The sequence below is a fragment of the Miscanthus floridulus genome, chromosome 12, assembly GCF_019320115.1.
Source record: "Miscanthus floridulus cultivar M001 chromosome 12, ASM1932011v1, whole genome shotgun sequence".
NCBI lineage: Eukaryota > Viridiplantae > Streptophyta > Magnoliopsida > Poales > Poaceae > Miscanthus > Miscanthus floridulus.
In genome coordinates this window covers 48832646-48848857 of record NC_089591.1, presented here as the reverse complement: position 1 = coordinate 48848857, position 16212 = coordinate 48832646, and the positions used below count along the sequence as shown (strand labels likewise).

Below are 16212 nucleotides of genomic sequence, written 5' to 3'. Positions count from 1 at the left end.
GAGATTTCCCTTCCCGAGGGGGAAGACCCAGACCTGTCACCGGGGCGTGGCAGAGGGCCGGTGCGGCGCATTCAAGCGAAGGTGAGGAGGGCTGGTCAATGGTGCGCCCGCGATACTGGTGGCGTCTCCCCGGGTTCAAGACCAAGGCGCATTCAACACCCTCAACCACCCAGGTCATATCAGCGCGTCATCACCTCAGTGTGGAGCTGCTGCGGCGCTTGCGAGGTAAATGCTTCCGCTGCCTCTCCCCTAGCCACACCGCGGCGAGCTGCAGGGACCCTGTGCGCTGTTTCTCGTGCGGCCGCTGGGGACATAAAAGCAATGTGTGCGCTGCAAGATCTTCACCCGCCAGGCAGCAACCCACACCGCCCAAGGCTGCTCCTCCTCCCCTCGACGAAACAAACTTCCCACCTCTGCAAGTGAGCGGCATGGCCAGGCCTGGGGACCCCTCCGTTCGTCCCCTGGACACCTGTGCAGTGGCTCTCTCCGTAGACTCAATGGACCAGGAGCTCGACCGCCTCTCCATGCATGGCATGGTGGCCTGGCTAGGGGGGAACCGCCCGGTGGTCGAGCCGGAGCTCATCAAGCGGGCCATCTGCCACTAGTTTCCGGTTCGTCCGGAAGATGTCTCCATCGTCAGACACGCGCCCGAGGACTTCTTCGTCGACTTCAAGCACCGGCACCACCGCGACGAGGCGGTGTCGCGAGGGACCTTCCCCTATCGCAACCTCGACATCCACACAAGGCCATGGCAGCTGGTGACACACGGAGACATCTGCGACCTCAAGTTCCGCGTCCGCCTATGCCTTGATGGCATCCCCCTCCACGCCTGGAACGAGAGCATTGCCAAGAGGGCGGTCGCCAGAGCTTGCGACATCGACTACGTTGAGAAGACCTCGCTGGACCATGCCGACACCAGGGCACTCTGCGTCTGGGCCTAGACGCACAACCCGTCCGACATCCCAAAGGTAACCTGGCTGACTTTGTCATGCAGAAAGATGGAGGCCCACAGTTCGCAGGATGCCCGCGGCCACCGGGGACTCACCTTCAGGGTGCTGGTGCACCTAGACTTGGTGGAGGACACTCCGGGCAGAGATGGCCGGGCCGCTGCTCCCCGAGTCTTCACGTGGGACTACGGGATCGTGGATGGAGAAAGGATGCCGCGCGACCGCCACGACCCTCCACCGGCTGACACCCAAGGCGCCAACCGCGACGACGACAGCGACCATCGTGGGCGCCGTGAACGCCACGGGGACAGGTGGTACTCACGGCTCACCCGCAGCCTGTCGTGGGCGCCAAAGGAACGAGAGCGGGAACGCTCGGCGTCCAGGCACGGTGGACGCCGACACCACAGTCCGGAACGTGGGGGCCGCCGACGCCCACTGCACAACGACGGGGATCGCCAGACGACCACTGGTGGTGACGCGGCTCGCAAGGGTGCACGGCAACCGACCCAAGGCGATGCTACAGATGATGGCACGGGGGCTCGGCAGCAGCTCGTCATCCACCCGGCTGATGCCCACCGCAGAACCAGGGGACGAAGCAGGGAAAGGGCGACCCACCGAAGGCCGCACAGGCGCGCGCGCTCGGAGCCGAGGAACACGACGTCGCGCTCAAAATCACCGTCGCCGCGCCTGCGCTGCAAGTCACCGGACTTCAACGGAGACAACGGCAACAACCACCACCCGTCGCCAAGTCCCCCCAAGGTGCGTGGGGTCTGGTGGCGGCGAGAAGCGCGGTGAACTGGCTGGCGGTGACGAGGATGAGGGAGTACAGTATGAACCTTCGGTAGCGGTGGCTGATCCGCTGCAGCTGGACGCGTATGCGCCGGTGCTGCCTCAGCACGGCGGCGACGTCGGCGCACTGGCCGAAGTCCCGCGCGAACCCCGTCATGCGAAGGATCTGCAGGTAGCAGATGGTGCGGAACAGCACGCAGGCCATGAAGAACATGGCGGTGCGGTACATCCACGACGCCATCTCCAGCGCGCACGCCGCGGCCGACCACCAGAGCGGGAAGAGGCGGGCTGCGCAGTACCAGAAGACCTTGTACGCGGCGTCGGCGAGGAAGCAGGGGAGCACGAAGCAGGCGAGGAGGCGGAAGGACCCGGCGAGCTGGACGATGGACCCGGCGCGGACGTCCTGCGAGTCGTGGCGGAGGCGGTCGAGGTACAGCAGCCGGTGCAGGCCCCGGCGGTGGACGAGGGAGTAGAGGGTGGCGTAGGCGAGCGCGGCGGAGAGCGTGAGCGACACCTGCACCTGAGTGTCGTAGGCGCGCCGCGGCGTGGCCGCGTGCGCGGCGGCAGGGACGGCCACGCCGAGCGCGGCGAAGACGAGCCAGGAGACCGAGGGGCTGGCGCCGGCGTCCTAGTGGTCGACGCACATCCACCGCAGGCCGGAGCGGAAGCTGCTGAGCTCGTCGCGCGCGTGCGACATGGACCGCGCGTACGAGCCCCGCCGCCGCAGCAGCGGCGTCGACGTGGACCCCGGCTCCGCAGCGGCGGCCGCCGTCGGCGACGGAGACGGCGCGTCCGCCATCGCTAGCCGCAGTTTCTTGGACCTCGCGTTCCTTCTTGCCGCTGCCTCCTCCTATCCTCGAATGGCTCCTCGCGTTTCGATGGTCGCCCTGGTGTTTCGGGGGGAAGGAATTGCTAATGCTAGCGCATTCCTGTGATTTGGGTGATTTATGGAGGGCGAGAGATTTCGTAAGCCATGACGATGAATCTTGCTGGCTGTTGCTAGCTGCGATCGACGAGCTGATGAGCACCTGGAGGCCCTAACTGGAATCTCAAAATTTTGGAAATATTTCTAGCTGTCAATTTGGCATGCGTTGTACGCCTGTGATATATTTTTTTTCTTAAATGTTTCCATGATCTAACTCCCATTAATGTCGGGCAGCAGCACAGCACAGCTAGGAGCTTGCCTCAACCATGCATCCGCCCGTATCATGGCTACTAGTACATCACGCGCGCCCTCGCGCGCGCCGGCCAGTCACTCGGTTAAGGCGTAGGTAAAAAATATGTTTAACAAATCTTGGAATCAGCGTTACGTGGAGGTAATCAACAATAAAATTATAGCAGGCACCTTTTTTCACCACCCTGGAAGAAAACTCGGGCACTTGGAAGTCAAGGGCTCCAGAGTTATTCCGAGGCCGGACCAACAAATAGGAAGCTACATTAGAGAAAGCTGAATCAACAAGGGAACATTAGGAATCTACCATCTCGTCTTGCAATTCGCTAGGGGCAATGAGGGCCGGAATGGCAAGCATCCGTTGGCGCTCCCGTTCTCTTTGGGCGGCAGCCTCTTCCGCGTATAGATCCTTGTTATCCTGAAATCACAAGACAAGCAACCGCAAATGTGAATCACAAGACAATTTGCACAAAATCACTTGTGTAAACAAAAAGGAAATAGGATCGAAATTCATCGCTAATGTGCTGGTGGAACTAAGGGCCTATCCGGTCCACAAGCACATAAAAACAATAGTATATGGTAAGCAAGAAATGCATCCTTATTCCTAGAGCCTAATTGTGGTAGTCTATCACATCCCTATTTATCTGTTTTGGTTTTGCGTCAAATGCATATAATTAGGATAAAGGTTATGGTAAGCCAAACTGAGGAGGTTACCTGAGCTGAGAACTCCTTCAACTGCACCAGGAAGTCTCTAATATGGTTTTTGAAACTTGAAAGATCATGTTTTGAACTAAGAAGGCCATCTACAAAGTTGGTCACCTGTCCAATGAATCTCGTTAGGTCTGTGGTGACTCATGGCACAACCCAAGAAGTGTGGCTGCAATCGTACCTGGGTTACCGTCATGTTAGGGAATGATGTTCCTAATAGTTTTATGGCGTAATCTCGAACAAACATGGCACTATCTGTATATTGATATGCTACTGAAGAATCATCCCATAGAGGCTTCGTTAGACCATCAATCTACATATTAGCAAATCCAATAATTAGATGAACAAATAAAATGATTGGTTACAGGGAGGATGAATATAAGCATACCACACAAAATAAGTGTTGTAGCACCAAAACATGAAGCTTGAAACCAGGTTTGTGGAATGTGTCTATGAGAACTGCAAAAATCTCTTGCTCAATTGTGAAAAAGTAGGTTTTGTAGAATTGTTTTTGGAATCCTGAAGCCTGCAAACAGATCACATGGGATAGTTAGCTTCCATATAGCTATATGATGGCAACATTGGATGGAATATGTTTTCCTACCTGGATTTTTTTGAAAATGTCCAACAATAGACTAAGGCCAGTCTCTGCAATATTTCTCTCTGTACGTCTGAATGCCCAATTAATCGAATCGATCACAAGCTTCAATTGCTAAAATAGAAAGTCAAATGATAACCATAAATAAAATAAGAGTTGAAGTTGACAATATGTCACATCATAAATTCACATCAAGGCCTCAAAACAAAAGGGGTTACTACTAACCGGACTTGAAAGCTGGATTAATGCTTGGAAGCAATCGGTACCAATTGCACGAAGCAAAGAACAAAATTTGAGGCGTCACAGTAGGCGGGCGGCGCTGGCTGCAGCGCCACAACAGAGCAGAGGGAAGTGGAGCAGCGGGACAAGACGCGCAGGAGGCAGTGGGTAGCGGCGTGAGACAGATCCGGCCATGGAGGCACCGGATCTGCCAGATCCGCCAGTTTGGGGGCGCAGGGAAAAAACTATTTAATCTTTGCACAGATACAACATTAACAGTTCAATGTAGATATTTCATGTATAGACAACTGAAAGCTTTGTCACTTCGTTGACAGTATTTAGAAACAACCCCATTTAAAATGCATACGTAGGTAGGAGTTAATCAAGCTGATAGCAGACGACACCGTTGTCTTCATAGGGCACGTGGATCAGCTCTTGACATCATCATCATATCAACCTGCCAAGATTAATAATAGACTGAGACATCATGTGTTAATCAGTATAGCATGAATAAATTCTTATAAGTTAGGGAGCATTGTACTCTGTTGCTTCCCAATCTATTAGCCACACAGAAGGTAATGCAATCCCAAAACCTCATACAACTCCCATAGAAATAACCCCTAATAAATAAACTCTGAATAATTTGGCCTGAGAAGTAAGTATTACTAAATGGTATTTTCATATTGGGCAATATGTCAGTTTGGCTGGACAACTGTTAGGTTGTATGTATGGCTAAGATAAATATAAATACCTAGAGCACTGAAATACTTATTACTCCCCCCCTCTCGCATTCCTTTTTTATTTGCACCTATTTTCTTTCACTACAAAGGTCATTTTCATACGCATATTGGGAAACAGTAGAAGTATAATCAAAGATTGAAGATTAAGTACTTTGCGTACTATTTTGCTCATCATGGTTGCAGAACCTAAGTATAGTATATGTATGTTTTCACGTTGGTACAAAGACAAATCATATACCAAAATAATCCTAAGGTACCTTTTTTTTCTTATGTCGGTACAGAGCAGCAGGTAGGTTGCAATGACCTGACTGATCTGCACTTTATGTTCTGAAAAGTTTAGCGACATATCATAGTAAGCATGAGAAGAAGAAGTAGTATTGCTTTTATACATAAATCGCAGGGGAGGGGGGGTTAGGGAGAAAGCTGACCCTAAAGAGTAGAATCATCATTGTTATATATATGTACCAACAACAGTTTCGTATTCGTTAAAAAAACATATAAAGGCCAGCAAGCATGTATAGGTAAGAAATCAACATGAAAGGAGAGGAGGTTTAAGCAGCCCACACCCTACAGAATGGCAAGGCAATCACAGTGACCATGTAGATCGTTGAAAGAAAAGTTGCAAATGTTTACCTTGGTCTCACTTTCAGCTGGTTCAATTATGAGTATGGCAGGAATATGTCATGGAAATACAACTGCAACGTGTATATAATTCGGAGGAAAGGGTGAGCCAAATTATAGTAATTCATAGTGACATCTCTCTTTGCAAACAAACATGTTGTTTTAAAGGGCTGTAAAGTTTCCGCTGGCACAACGAAAAAGGTCAGGGTTTTTTTCCGAATGAAGACAGGATTCTTAGAGGCTTCAGAAACATACCAATCATCCTTTGGTCTTCAACTTCAAGCTTGAAGGCATGGTGACAACCGGGTTATTGTCACAAATTGCATAATATAAATAACAGGGCATGGCCAATACCTCACAAGAGAACGAACATCAGATAATATGCTTGAGCAATGGGTACGTATTTTTTCGTCACAGGCTTAAGAAGGAAAAAATGGCAGGTGCCAAAACCTCAAAGTAGTGTACCTACGCAGAATATTACTAGGGCTGAACATCGCTGTGGCAATCAAAATGTACATATCAATTTGTGCTCTGTTGACAAGGGAACTAAGCGAGCACCACTGTGGAAACGTGGTGAGGTAAGATGGCGAGAAGTAGTGATGAGAAGTACACTCTCTGTTGTGGCCTCTGATGCAAATCGACCAACATTCAAAATTGCAGGCACTCATATGGAGCAAAGGCGAGAGAGATTACATAACCTTTGTAGCAGCGGTAGTGAGGTGGCCACTGGCAATTGGTGCTGTCCTCCTAGAGATGAACATGGAGAAGACAAACATTAGAGCTGCAGGTACTATAGGTCAAGCAATAGAACACGATTCATAGTCAACGTAGGGACAAATTAGAGAGACAAAAGCAAAATCACAAAATAAGATGAAACGGGAGCACCTGAGACTGGGCTGTACCAAACGCGGCACTGTCAAGGCCCACCCGCACTGGGTGCGGCCACCATATGCAGCCACAGTGGGAGAAAGGGAGAGGGGGGAAGATGAGGACGAGCATGGCACCATCCAGGCGGCGCACCGGCCTTCTGTGGAGCCCATGCAGCCAGATCTAGCGGCGATGGGGAGGCCTAGCGCTGGATCCGCTTGCTCGCCGTAGATCCAGCGCCTCCTTTGCCGACGCGAGCCCCAAGCCGTGGTGCAGCCTCAGATCCGCCGCCGGGAGGGGCCCCGTGAGCGGCCGGTCCAGATCCACCGCCGACCTTACCGACGTGACCTCCCCGTCGTCATCGAGGGGCAGCACGGAGGTTCCTCCGCCGGCAGAGCACGGGTCGCGTGCGGCCGTGGGGACGACCGATGACGGAGGGGCCAAACCCTAGGCGGCACGACCCGCTGGCTTGCGTCGCGAGGAGGAAGCGGCGTGGTGGTGGTGGTGTTGGAGGAGGAGGAGGAGGAGTGTGGTCGGCGACGCGCGGAGGGCCGGCCACCGCCGCGGCATCGCGCTGCAGTTCTGGCAGGGGCTCACGCGGTGAGCCGGCAGCGTTGACCCGGCCGGCCTGCTGCGACGCGAGGGGAGGAGGAGGAGGAGGGCGTGGCGGCGTCGGGAGAGCGAGAGGAAGGGGTGGAAGAAGGGGCGCCGAGCGTCGCGGAGAGGTCGAGGGAGGTTTCGAGAGGGAGCGGACACGGTGGGCGCAGATATTTCCAGGCGGACGCTGTAGACGGCGGTGGGAGGAAGCAGGACCGTCGATCGAACAATCCAGCGGCTGAAGTAATTTTGGCCGACGTGCAGTGGCGGATGCACGATGCAGGATAAGGGGGGCTAAAACAATGGAAATGTTGATTTGCATGAAGATTTAATGGTGAAATCACGTTTTTGCTACAGTGATTAGGCTTGAAATCAAGTCATTAGGGGGGCTGGAGCCCCCCCAGCCCCCCTTTGGATCCGCCGCTGCCGACGTGGATGGGCTGAGAGGCGGCCGAACCTCCTTGATTTGATAATAAGAAATTCCAGGCGGACGCTGTAGACGGCGGTGGGAGGAAGCAGAACCGTCGATCGAACAATCCAGCGGCTGAAGTAATTTCGACCGACGTGGACGGGCTGAGAGGCGGCCGAACCTCCCTGCTTTGATAATAAGAAATGCACGCAAACTGTTGAGTTCTGTTTGGACCAAGGAATTTCTTCAGATTTATGAGAATCGGACCGATTCCACCCCCGTGAAATCATGCCAAAAAAAAAGAGTTTCGAATTCAGCCCTGCTGCTTCTTCCGTTAGACCGTTCACCGTTACTAACTTCTCATCTGTGTTCATTTACTGAATCGATCATGAGACCAGCATGGTCTTGACTGTTCTCTGTTTCGATTATTTTCAGCATGGAACATGGAGTACACCATGCCGTTCGTTGCAGTTCTTATCGTGCAGTAGCAATATCATGCAGGGCACAATTCACGCGAAACTCACACGAGAGAGACCTGTGAGCACACGGCTGGTCCCGAAATTTGCAATGCGTCCAAAGCCATTCGCCTGGTGTAAACATGACGCAGGTATGCATTGAGCAGTGAGATACTTACATCCACGTTCACCTGTCCCTACTTTCTGCATTGTCACTTGCCAGTCGATCAATTACAAAAATGGAATTCGATTGTCTATTTGGAAGCGTGACAGCGAGGTCGATTCTACCTAGCTACTTGCAGCTAGGCTATATTTGGCACGACTCCACTTCAGAAGCCATTATTTTTTGGCTGCAGCTCCATAAACAACTCCATCGCACAATCGGTAAAGCTAGAGCCGTTTTGGCAACCGTTTGGAGATCCGCATAGAGCTCTTAAAACATGCTCTTACAGAACCCCGTACAGGGCCCAACAAAGTGAGATGAAGCTGGGTGAAGCTACTATTTTCGGCTCCACCCTCCACATATGCTAGTGAGAGCATATCGAAGCCCATGGTCGAAAAAACTAGAAAATCTCAAGGGTCATATGGTGACGGGGAGCCCGCTAACATCTCGGAGGTCAGATGGGTTGTCTATGACATAGCATTGGGACTCGGGGCCTATAGAACGTCTTCTAGAGATCGCACGAGGGTTATATGACGTGAAGAGTTAGGGCCGATGTACGACGGGGGAGATTGTTAGCTTTAGTCCCACGTTAAAAATTGATAGTGGAGGAGCACAACATATAAGACCTAGGTAATCCTCACCTATTAGGCTAGTTTTTTAGGTTGAGTTAGGCCCAAGACCTTTATATGTTGTGGCTCCGATGGACCTGGACCTAGAGGCGCTGGCTCGTGGGTATAATAAGCTAGGTCGAAATCCGTTGTGCACTCTAATAAGGGTCGCCTTGGGTGAAGCCATTTAGAATATTTCATTGCGCACTATAACAAGGGTCTCCTTGGGTTTAAAATATTTCTGAGTTTAACTAAATTTATTAAAAAAATATCAATATTTATTTCATGTCAATTAATTGGGGAGCCTGGGACTCAACAAACATTAAGAACTTTTCATATTGGTGGAGTATTCATAGGGGTATTGTCGACCTTATACGACCCCCCTCGAATGAAAAAATCCAATTCAATGAGGATCAAGTCATGATATTCTACATAGTGCGAATAATCTGTTAAAAAGCTTGATCAAATCGATACCAACATGAAAGAGAGGATAAAGCTAAAAAGAGAAAAAGCAGGGCTTAGGGGAGGAATCCATTTATTATTTATTTATTAGCCTTAGCCTAGGTCCAACTACATACAAAATTCTATCTATTATTGCCTGCATCGACAGCAAAGTAAACTCTATCTGGTATCATAGATGCTATTACTCTTTTTTATAATGTTGATCAAACTTAAAATAGTTTGACTTATGGTGATTCTGTGAAATGATTTATTTTGAGATGGAGGTAGTAGTTCATAACTAATATTAGCTAGCTAACTATTAGTTCATTGCCTATTACCTTGATACTGTTTGGATTCACTAGCTAAAAGGTGGATCCATTTGCAGTTTTGTCCGTAAGTCTCTTCATTTTCTATTTGTTATTGGTAGCGTACAATGATACATGTAGGTAGGGTGACAAAATTGTCTTTTTACAATTTATTAGCTGAGTTGAGATAGCTAGTGAGATAGTTATTAGCTAGGGACTCAGTCACTACTAGATTAACTTTTTTAGAGGCGGTTAGTGTGGCAGAACTGCTTAATCTAATACCTCACAGGAGTGCTTGTCTTCTATTAGACACTAAGCACTTGAGAGAGAACACTAAATTACTCGGTTTCGTCGGGCACACCACAGGGGAGAACCCAAAAATCCACATTTTTGCTATCAGGATCACAAATGAGAGAATAAAACTTACAACATTCTTAACCATTTTTTACATCACTTTTAGTACAACATCAGAGTATAATATTTATTTACTATAACAGCGGAATATAATTATATTATCAGAGTTATAAACAATTTAATTGAACAACGAAATATAAGTATGTGATCAGAATTACAGCGGAAATGAATATCTAATCATGACATGATGAAGTATTGATAAATAAACTACGACAACAGATTATGAAACTTTCATTTATAAAAGAGAGTTATAAATAACAACTACGATCGCAGCATAAAGGAATCATCGCTGAGCCCACCAGAAGGTATCCACACACAAGAGTCAGCTCTAGCATCCAACTATCACCTGCAACAGGGGGAATAAAACCCTAAGTACTCAATTGTACTCAGCAAGACTTACCCGGCAGGAGTAAAGAAAAGATTCCAAGGATATGCAAGGCTATTTGGCTTGTGGGTTTATTGTATTTGCAGAAAGCATTACTAAATGTGCGTCCTTATATTCGATTTTTATTAATAGCCGCATTGGTTCATTAACTAACCATTCTATGTAAGCACCTGTGCTACTTTCAAACAGATGGTAAGTAATCAGATTTTCTTTGTCCATCTTCCATCTTTCAGTTCTTACTACGATGCTAAACCGTAGACAAGCCATACCGGATTGCCCGACGATTCACGAATCCATGCCCCCAGCTGGGTACCTCGAAAACACACGCCCCGCTTGTACCCAAGGCACAAGCAGAACCAACCCATCACTCTCCTGTCCCGGGTGTCCATGTCTCAGTCCAAACTGGGACTCCAAGCCTCCGCCCCTGAGTCCCGGACTTAGTGCGGTGCAAGGACCTCCTCCACCAAAATAAAACCCTAACAGTCGATCCAGAAAGAGCTGGATCCGCGATAAGAGAGCAACAAGTCTTCCAAGCACCCATACATAAGTATGTGCTTAGGATAATAAGTCTGTGACTTGCCTAGAATCTTATGCAACGATCGGTCCTTAACCGACCAGACAAAAAAAACAGTGTAACCAAGCTATGCCCCGCGTCCACGGCAACACAACCTCTTACACCCACCAATATCCAAACCATATCCCTGTCCGATCACCATTTTTCATCTCCACCATTTATATTTTCCAAGTGATACTGATATAGTAACATATTTCGTATAGCTCGCGAGTGACAGGCAATCACCTGATTTCTACCGGAGTTCTGTAGCATAGCAATCTACACGATCCTGTCATACTAGTAAGACTCATAGGATAAAGATATATATGCAAGTGGGTTTCATTCAACTCCTTAAAACTTAATGCATAAATATAATTTAAACTGCAGAAAAGTAGGGGTTATGCACCGGGGCTTGCCTGGGTAAGATATATTAAAAGTTAGTATCTGCATCTTCAGATCATCCACCAGCAACTGAATAGCGAGCCCATTGCATTATCTCCTGGAGAGAATACCATTACACCATCTTCGGATTCCTAATCATCCTTCAATTGATCCATTGATCCATCATCGTACCTATATGATATGCAATGCGATGCAATGCAAAGACATAATTAATCGACTGCAATCGTGACTCGTGAAATACGACGTACGCCTCTCGAGTTAATGGGCTAGTTCTAACGATGACCGTACTCACGCTACCTATCCATGTTGTCGAACAAGACGTTATTTCCCAATAATTATTTTAGTTACATAAACCAAGGTTGTTTCTTTATTTTATTCTATCGATTCAAGCATTATTCGAAATAGAGCATCATTATCTATTTAGCAACTAATTATTCTGGAGCTACAAAAATTACAGTGAGTACCCAATATTGCTAGAAGCCTACTGTACAAATTTTAGATTCAACAATATTACCGATTTATCGTGGAAATTCCTACAAGTTTATCTTTTCATAATATTAAGTACCCTAAATTAATTATATAGGTTCCAAGAATAATATTACCCTATGTGAACAAACTGAACTAACAGGTAGATCATGATTTTAGGAGCCTATTAAAATTAGTTTCATAATTTTTGGATCACTACACAGATTTATATTGATTTTACAGTTTTGCCTTATTAGCGAATTTAGAAATTGCTTAAGAAAAAATAAAGAGGCAAGCAATCACCTACTTGGCCCAGCAGAACGGTCGACGGCCCAGCGAGGCGCGGCCACAACGCGGGCGGCCCAAGCGTGCGGCGCGGCCCACAGGGGCGTGCGGCCCAGCGCCGAGCAAGGCAATCTAGCAGCACATCGCTCGCGGCCTAGCGCAGGCGGTGGCCCAACCGCGGCGAACGGCCCAGGCGCAAGGACAGGGCACGCGGCGAGCAGGCCGGCCCACGCGACCAGGGCCAGACGGCGGCGTTAAATCGATTCGGATCCTCTCTGCCTAGAAACAGAGCACCAGGGGAGGGCATGGCGGCCGGTGGCTGCCGCGGTCCGGCAGAAGGGCGCCCGGAGTAGCGGCTTGCGGAGGAGGCATGAGGAGGTGCGCGGACTGGCAGGGCTCCGGGTATGGCGACTGCGGGCGCCTAGGAGGAGCAGCGCCCAGGCTTAGGTCCAGCTCGGCAAAGGGTGCGGGTGCGCGATGCTGGCGAGACTGGACTCCCAGACCGGCGGACATGGCTCGCGGGGCAGCGCAGCGGAACCGCCGGGTCACGCGCGCAGGCACGCGAGGGAAACAGCGGCGTGGAGCTACAGTGGCTCCGGCGCGGGACTCGGGCTCGGCGACTGCGGACGCTGCAGCTGTGGTCCAGCATGGAACCGCGGGCGGTGCTTTAGTCTCGGGCGGCTGCGGCAGCAGCGCAGGACCATGGGGCATGGCAGCGCTGAAAGGTCCTAATATGGCTAGAGGGGGGGTGAATAGCCTATTTAAAAATCTACAAATCAACTAGAGCAATTTGATTAGTATGACAAATAGCGTAATGCAAACTGCTCTAGCTCTACAAGGGTTGTAAGCCACCTATCCAACAATTCTAGTTGCAATGATTACTTAGGCACACAAACTTGCTATGTAATTACTCACTAAGAGCTCTCAACCTTGCTACTCTAAAGAGCTCAACTAGATGAATATAAATAATAAAGCAAGCTCTCAATTCTAATTACACTAAAGAGCTTGTGTCAACTAGTTTGCAAGAATGTAAATAAGTGAGTAGAGTGATTATACCGACGTGTAGGGGATGAACCAATCACAAGATGAATATATAGCCAATCACCGGGAGAATGCCAAAGATAAGAGACAATCGATTTTCTTCCGAGGTTCACGTGCTTGCCAACACGCTACGTCCCCGTTGTGTCGACCAACACTTGGTGGTTCGACGGCTAAGAGGTGTTTCACAAACCTCGTCCACATGATTGGACACCGCAAAAACCGACCCACAAGTGAGGTAACTCAATGACACGAGCAATTTACTAGAGTTACCTTTCAACGCTCCGTCAGGGAAGGTACAACTCCCCTCACAATCACCGAAGGCGGCCACGAACAATCACCAACTCGTGCCGATCCTTCACCGCTGCTCCAACCGTCTAGGTGGTGGCAACCACCAAGAGAAACAAGCGAAATCCGCAGCGCAACACGAATACCAAGTGCCACTAGATGAAATCACTCAAGCAATGCACTTGGATTCTCTCCCAATCTCACAAAGATGATGAATCAATGATGGAGATGAGTGGGAGGGCTTTGGCTAAGCTCACAAGGTTGTTATGTCAATGAAAATGAGCAAGAGTTGTCCCTTGAGCCGGCCATGGGGCTATAAATAGAGCCCCCATCAAATAGAGCCATTGTACCCCTTCACTGGGCAAAACACGCTCTGACCGGACGCTCCGGTCATACCGACCGGACGATGGCCCTCAGCGTCCGGTCGCCCGATGGACGCCATGCGTCACCAGCTTCAAACGCTGTTCGTCAGATTTCAACGGCTACGAAGCTGACCGGACGCTCCGGTCAAAACTGACCGGACGCTGAAGCCCCAGCGTCCAGTCGTTTCCAGTAAGCTCCCCAAGGCATGTTTTTTCGACCGGATGCGTCCGGTCCACCTTGACCGGACGCAGCCAGCGTCCGGTGCTCAACCCTTAGCCACTGTGCAGACCCGTCAGTTTGACCGGACGTAGAAACCAGCGTCCGGTGCATCTCAGGTCCAGCATCCGGTGCAACACCGAAACTGGCGACCTCTCTACCAGCTCGACCGGACGCAGCCTTTCAGCGTCCGGTCGCTGAGTGACCCAGCGTCCGGTCAGTAGACCGACGCCAGCATCATTTCGACCAACTCCATTTCAACTCTAACTTCTTCACCCTTACTCAAATGTGCCAACCACCAAGAATTTTGCATCCGGCGCAATAGAAAATAGACATTTCATTTTTCCAAAAGCGCCTTGTGCACATGTGTTAGCATATTTTCACAAATGTTATCAAGGGTGTTAGCACTCCACTAGATCCTAAATGCATATGCAATGAGTTAGAGCATCTAGTGGTACTTTGATAACCGCATTCCGATACGAGTTTCACTCCTCTTAATAGTACGGCTATCTATCCTAAATGTGATCACACTCACTAAGTGTCTTGATCACTAAAACAAAATGGCTCCTACATTTTATACCTTTGCCTTGAGCCTTTTGTTTTTCTCTTTCTTCTTTTCCAAGTTCAAGCATTTGATCATCACCATGTTATCACCTTTGTCATGATCTTTGTCATTGCTTCATCACTTAGAGTAGTGCTACCTATCTCATAATCACTTTGATAAACTAGGTTAGCACTTAGGGTTTCATCAATTAACCAAAACCAAACTAGAGCTTTCAAGCACGGCCTAGGTGCGTGCTGCGGGCAGTGGACCGGCGCGGGCCGGAGCGGGCGCGGCGATGGTGGCTGGCCAGCCTTGGTGAGAGCTCGGGCGAGCCAAGCAGATGAGGGGGGCGCTGGTGCTACGGTGGCGAGGAGTAGCAGGGCGCGAGGCAGCTGTGGTGGTGGTGGGCTCGTGCTCGCGACGGATGGCAGGGGCGAACCGGCTCGGCAGCGGGGCGCTTCGGAGCGCAGCACGGAAGTGGAGACGCGCGCGGCGCCATTGAGCTACGACGGCAGGGCCACACAGCGGGGGAGACCGGCTCAGCACGATGGGAGCAGTGCAGGTCGCCCGGAGCAGCTTGGTTCACCGGGGCACGCGGGGTGGAAGAGCCAGTGGAAAGGACGAGCAGGAACTGAGCTCCTCGGCTGTAGAAAAAGAAAGGGAGAGGGAGAAACAATGCTGCCAACACGGAGATGACCCGGTTTGACTTTGCCCTGGCGCGACGTGGTCTAAAACGGATGCGACGGTGGTGTGGTGCCCGTGTCTTCTGCGGCGGCGCTGCTGAGTGTTGACTCGCGTGCACGCGCAGTGGGGGACACTTGGACTCCTCAACACGCCACGCCACGACACGGGCCACATGCACATGGAATCTGACGGAACCCACTTCATGCACAGGTGCATCTCTACTGTCTTGTCCACGCTATTTCCTTCTGTTCATACGGAAGAGTGAACGCATTCAGCATCACGGATGGGTTTAAGAGTATACTATATACCTAATATATATATATATATATATATATATATATATATATATATATATATATATATATATATATATATATATATATATATATCTAACGGTTTACTAATTTACACTAATGTCTAGGCACAGGAAAATTTCAGCAAAGCTCGAATTTAAATTTGATTCAACCGCTATATATATGTATATCGTTCTATTTATTAATGGATTTTATTTTATTTATAAAAGTTGTTTTTCCTGCTTAATCTAACCGAACAAACCGTTTGCTAGAATCGTCGTCGGACATTCCTAAATATTTCTACGCACTGAGTAATTTAACTTGGCGTTTATTCGAGTCCACAAAACTGGGTCACCGGATTCGCTTATCGCCTCAAGTACATTTTAAACTAAAAGCACGAGAAACTCGTTTTGAAAATTTTACTTAGGCCTAAATCACGATACTAAACGAGATTGTAACACCAGGGGTGTTACAGTTAGAATGGGTTTGTCTAGGCGGCTGCTTGGCTCACCTAGATATATGTCTATAGAAATCAATGATTTTTAGGGACATGTATTCAACCGTCTCTAAAAACTGTTTTATAGAATTTGCAAATAGGAGGAAAAAATACCAAAAAGAAAGTATTAATTTCAGGAGAAGCACAT

The 16212-nt window shown here is 49.3% G+C and overlaps 2 protein-coding genes and 1 pseudogene across 2 annotated transcripts; all 3 read right to left on the bottom strand.

The window, feature by feature from the left end:
- Positions 1–1094: 1094 nt before the first annotated feature.
- LOC136498598 (uncharacterized) lies at positions 1095–2789 on the bottom strand (annotated as a pseudogene).
- Positions 2790–3202: 413 nt separating this feature from the next.
- Positions 3203–4513, bottom strand: LOC136495830 (protein EXPORTIN 1A-like; the record flags this gene model as incomplete). The annotated part of the gene is made up of 6 exons (XM_066491648.1): positions 3203–3325; positions 3622–3726; positions 3797–3928; positions 4004–4141; positions 4220–4327; positions 4439–4513. Coding segments are annotated over 6 exons (681 nt in total), but the record flags the coding sequence as incomplete, so codon positions are not given.
- Positions 4514–7107: 2594 nt separating this feature from the next.
- On the bottom strand, positions 7108–12853 carry LOC136495829 (uncharacterized). Its single transcript, XM_066491647.1, has 2 exons — positions 12437–12853; positions 7108–7551 (listed from the first exon to the last, which is right to left on the bottom strand). The coding sequence occupies exons 1-2, from the start codon at positions 12851–12853 to the stop codon at positions 7108–7110; spliced, it is 861 nt and encodes a 286-aa protein (XP_066347744.1).
- Between the last annotated feature and the right edge of the window lie 3359 nt (positions 12854–16212).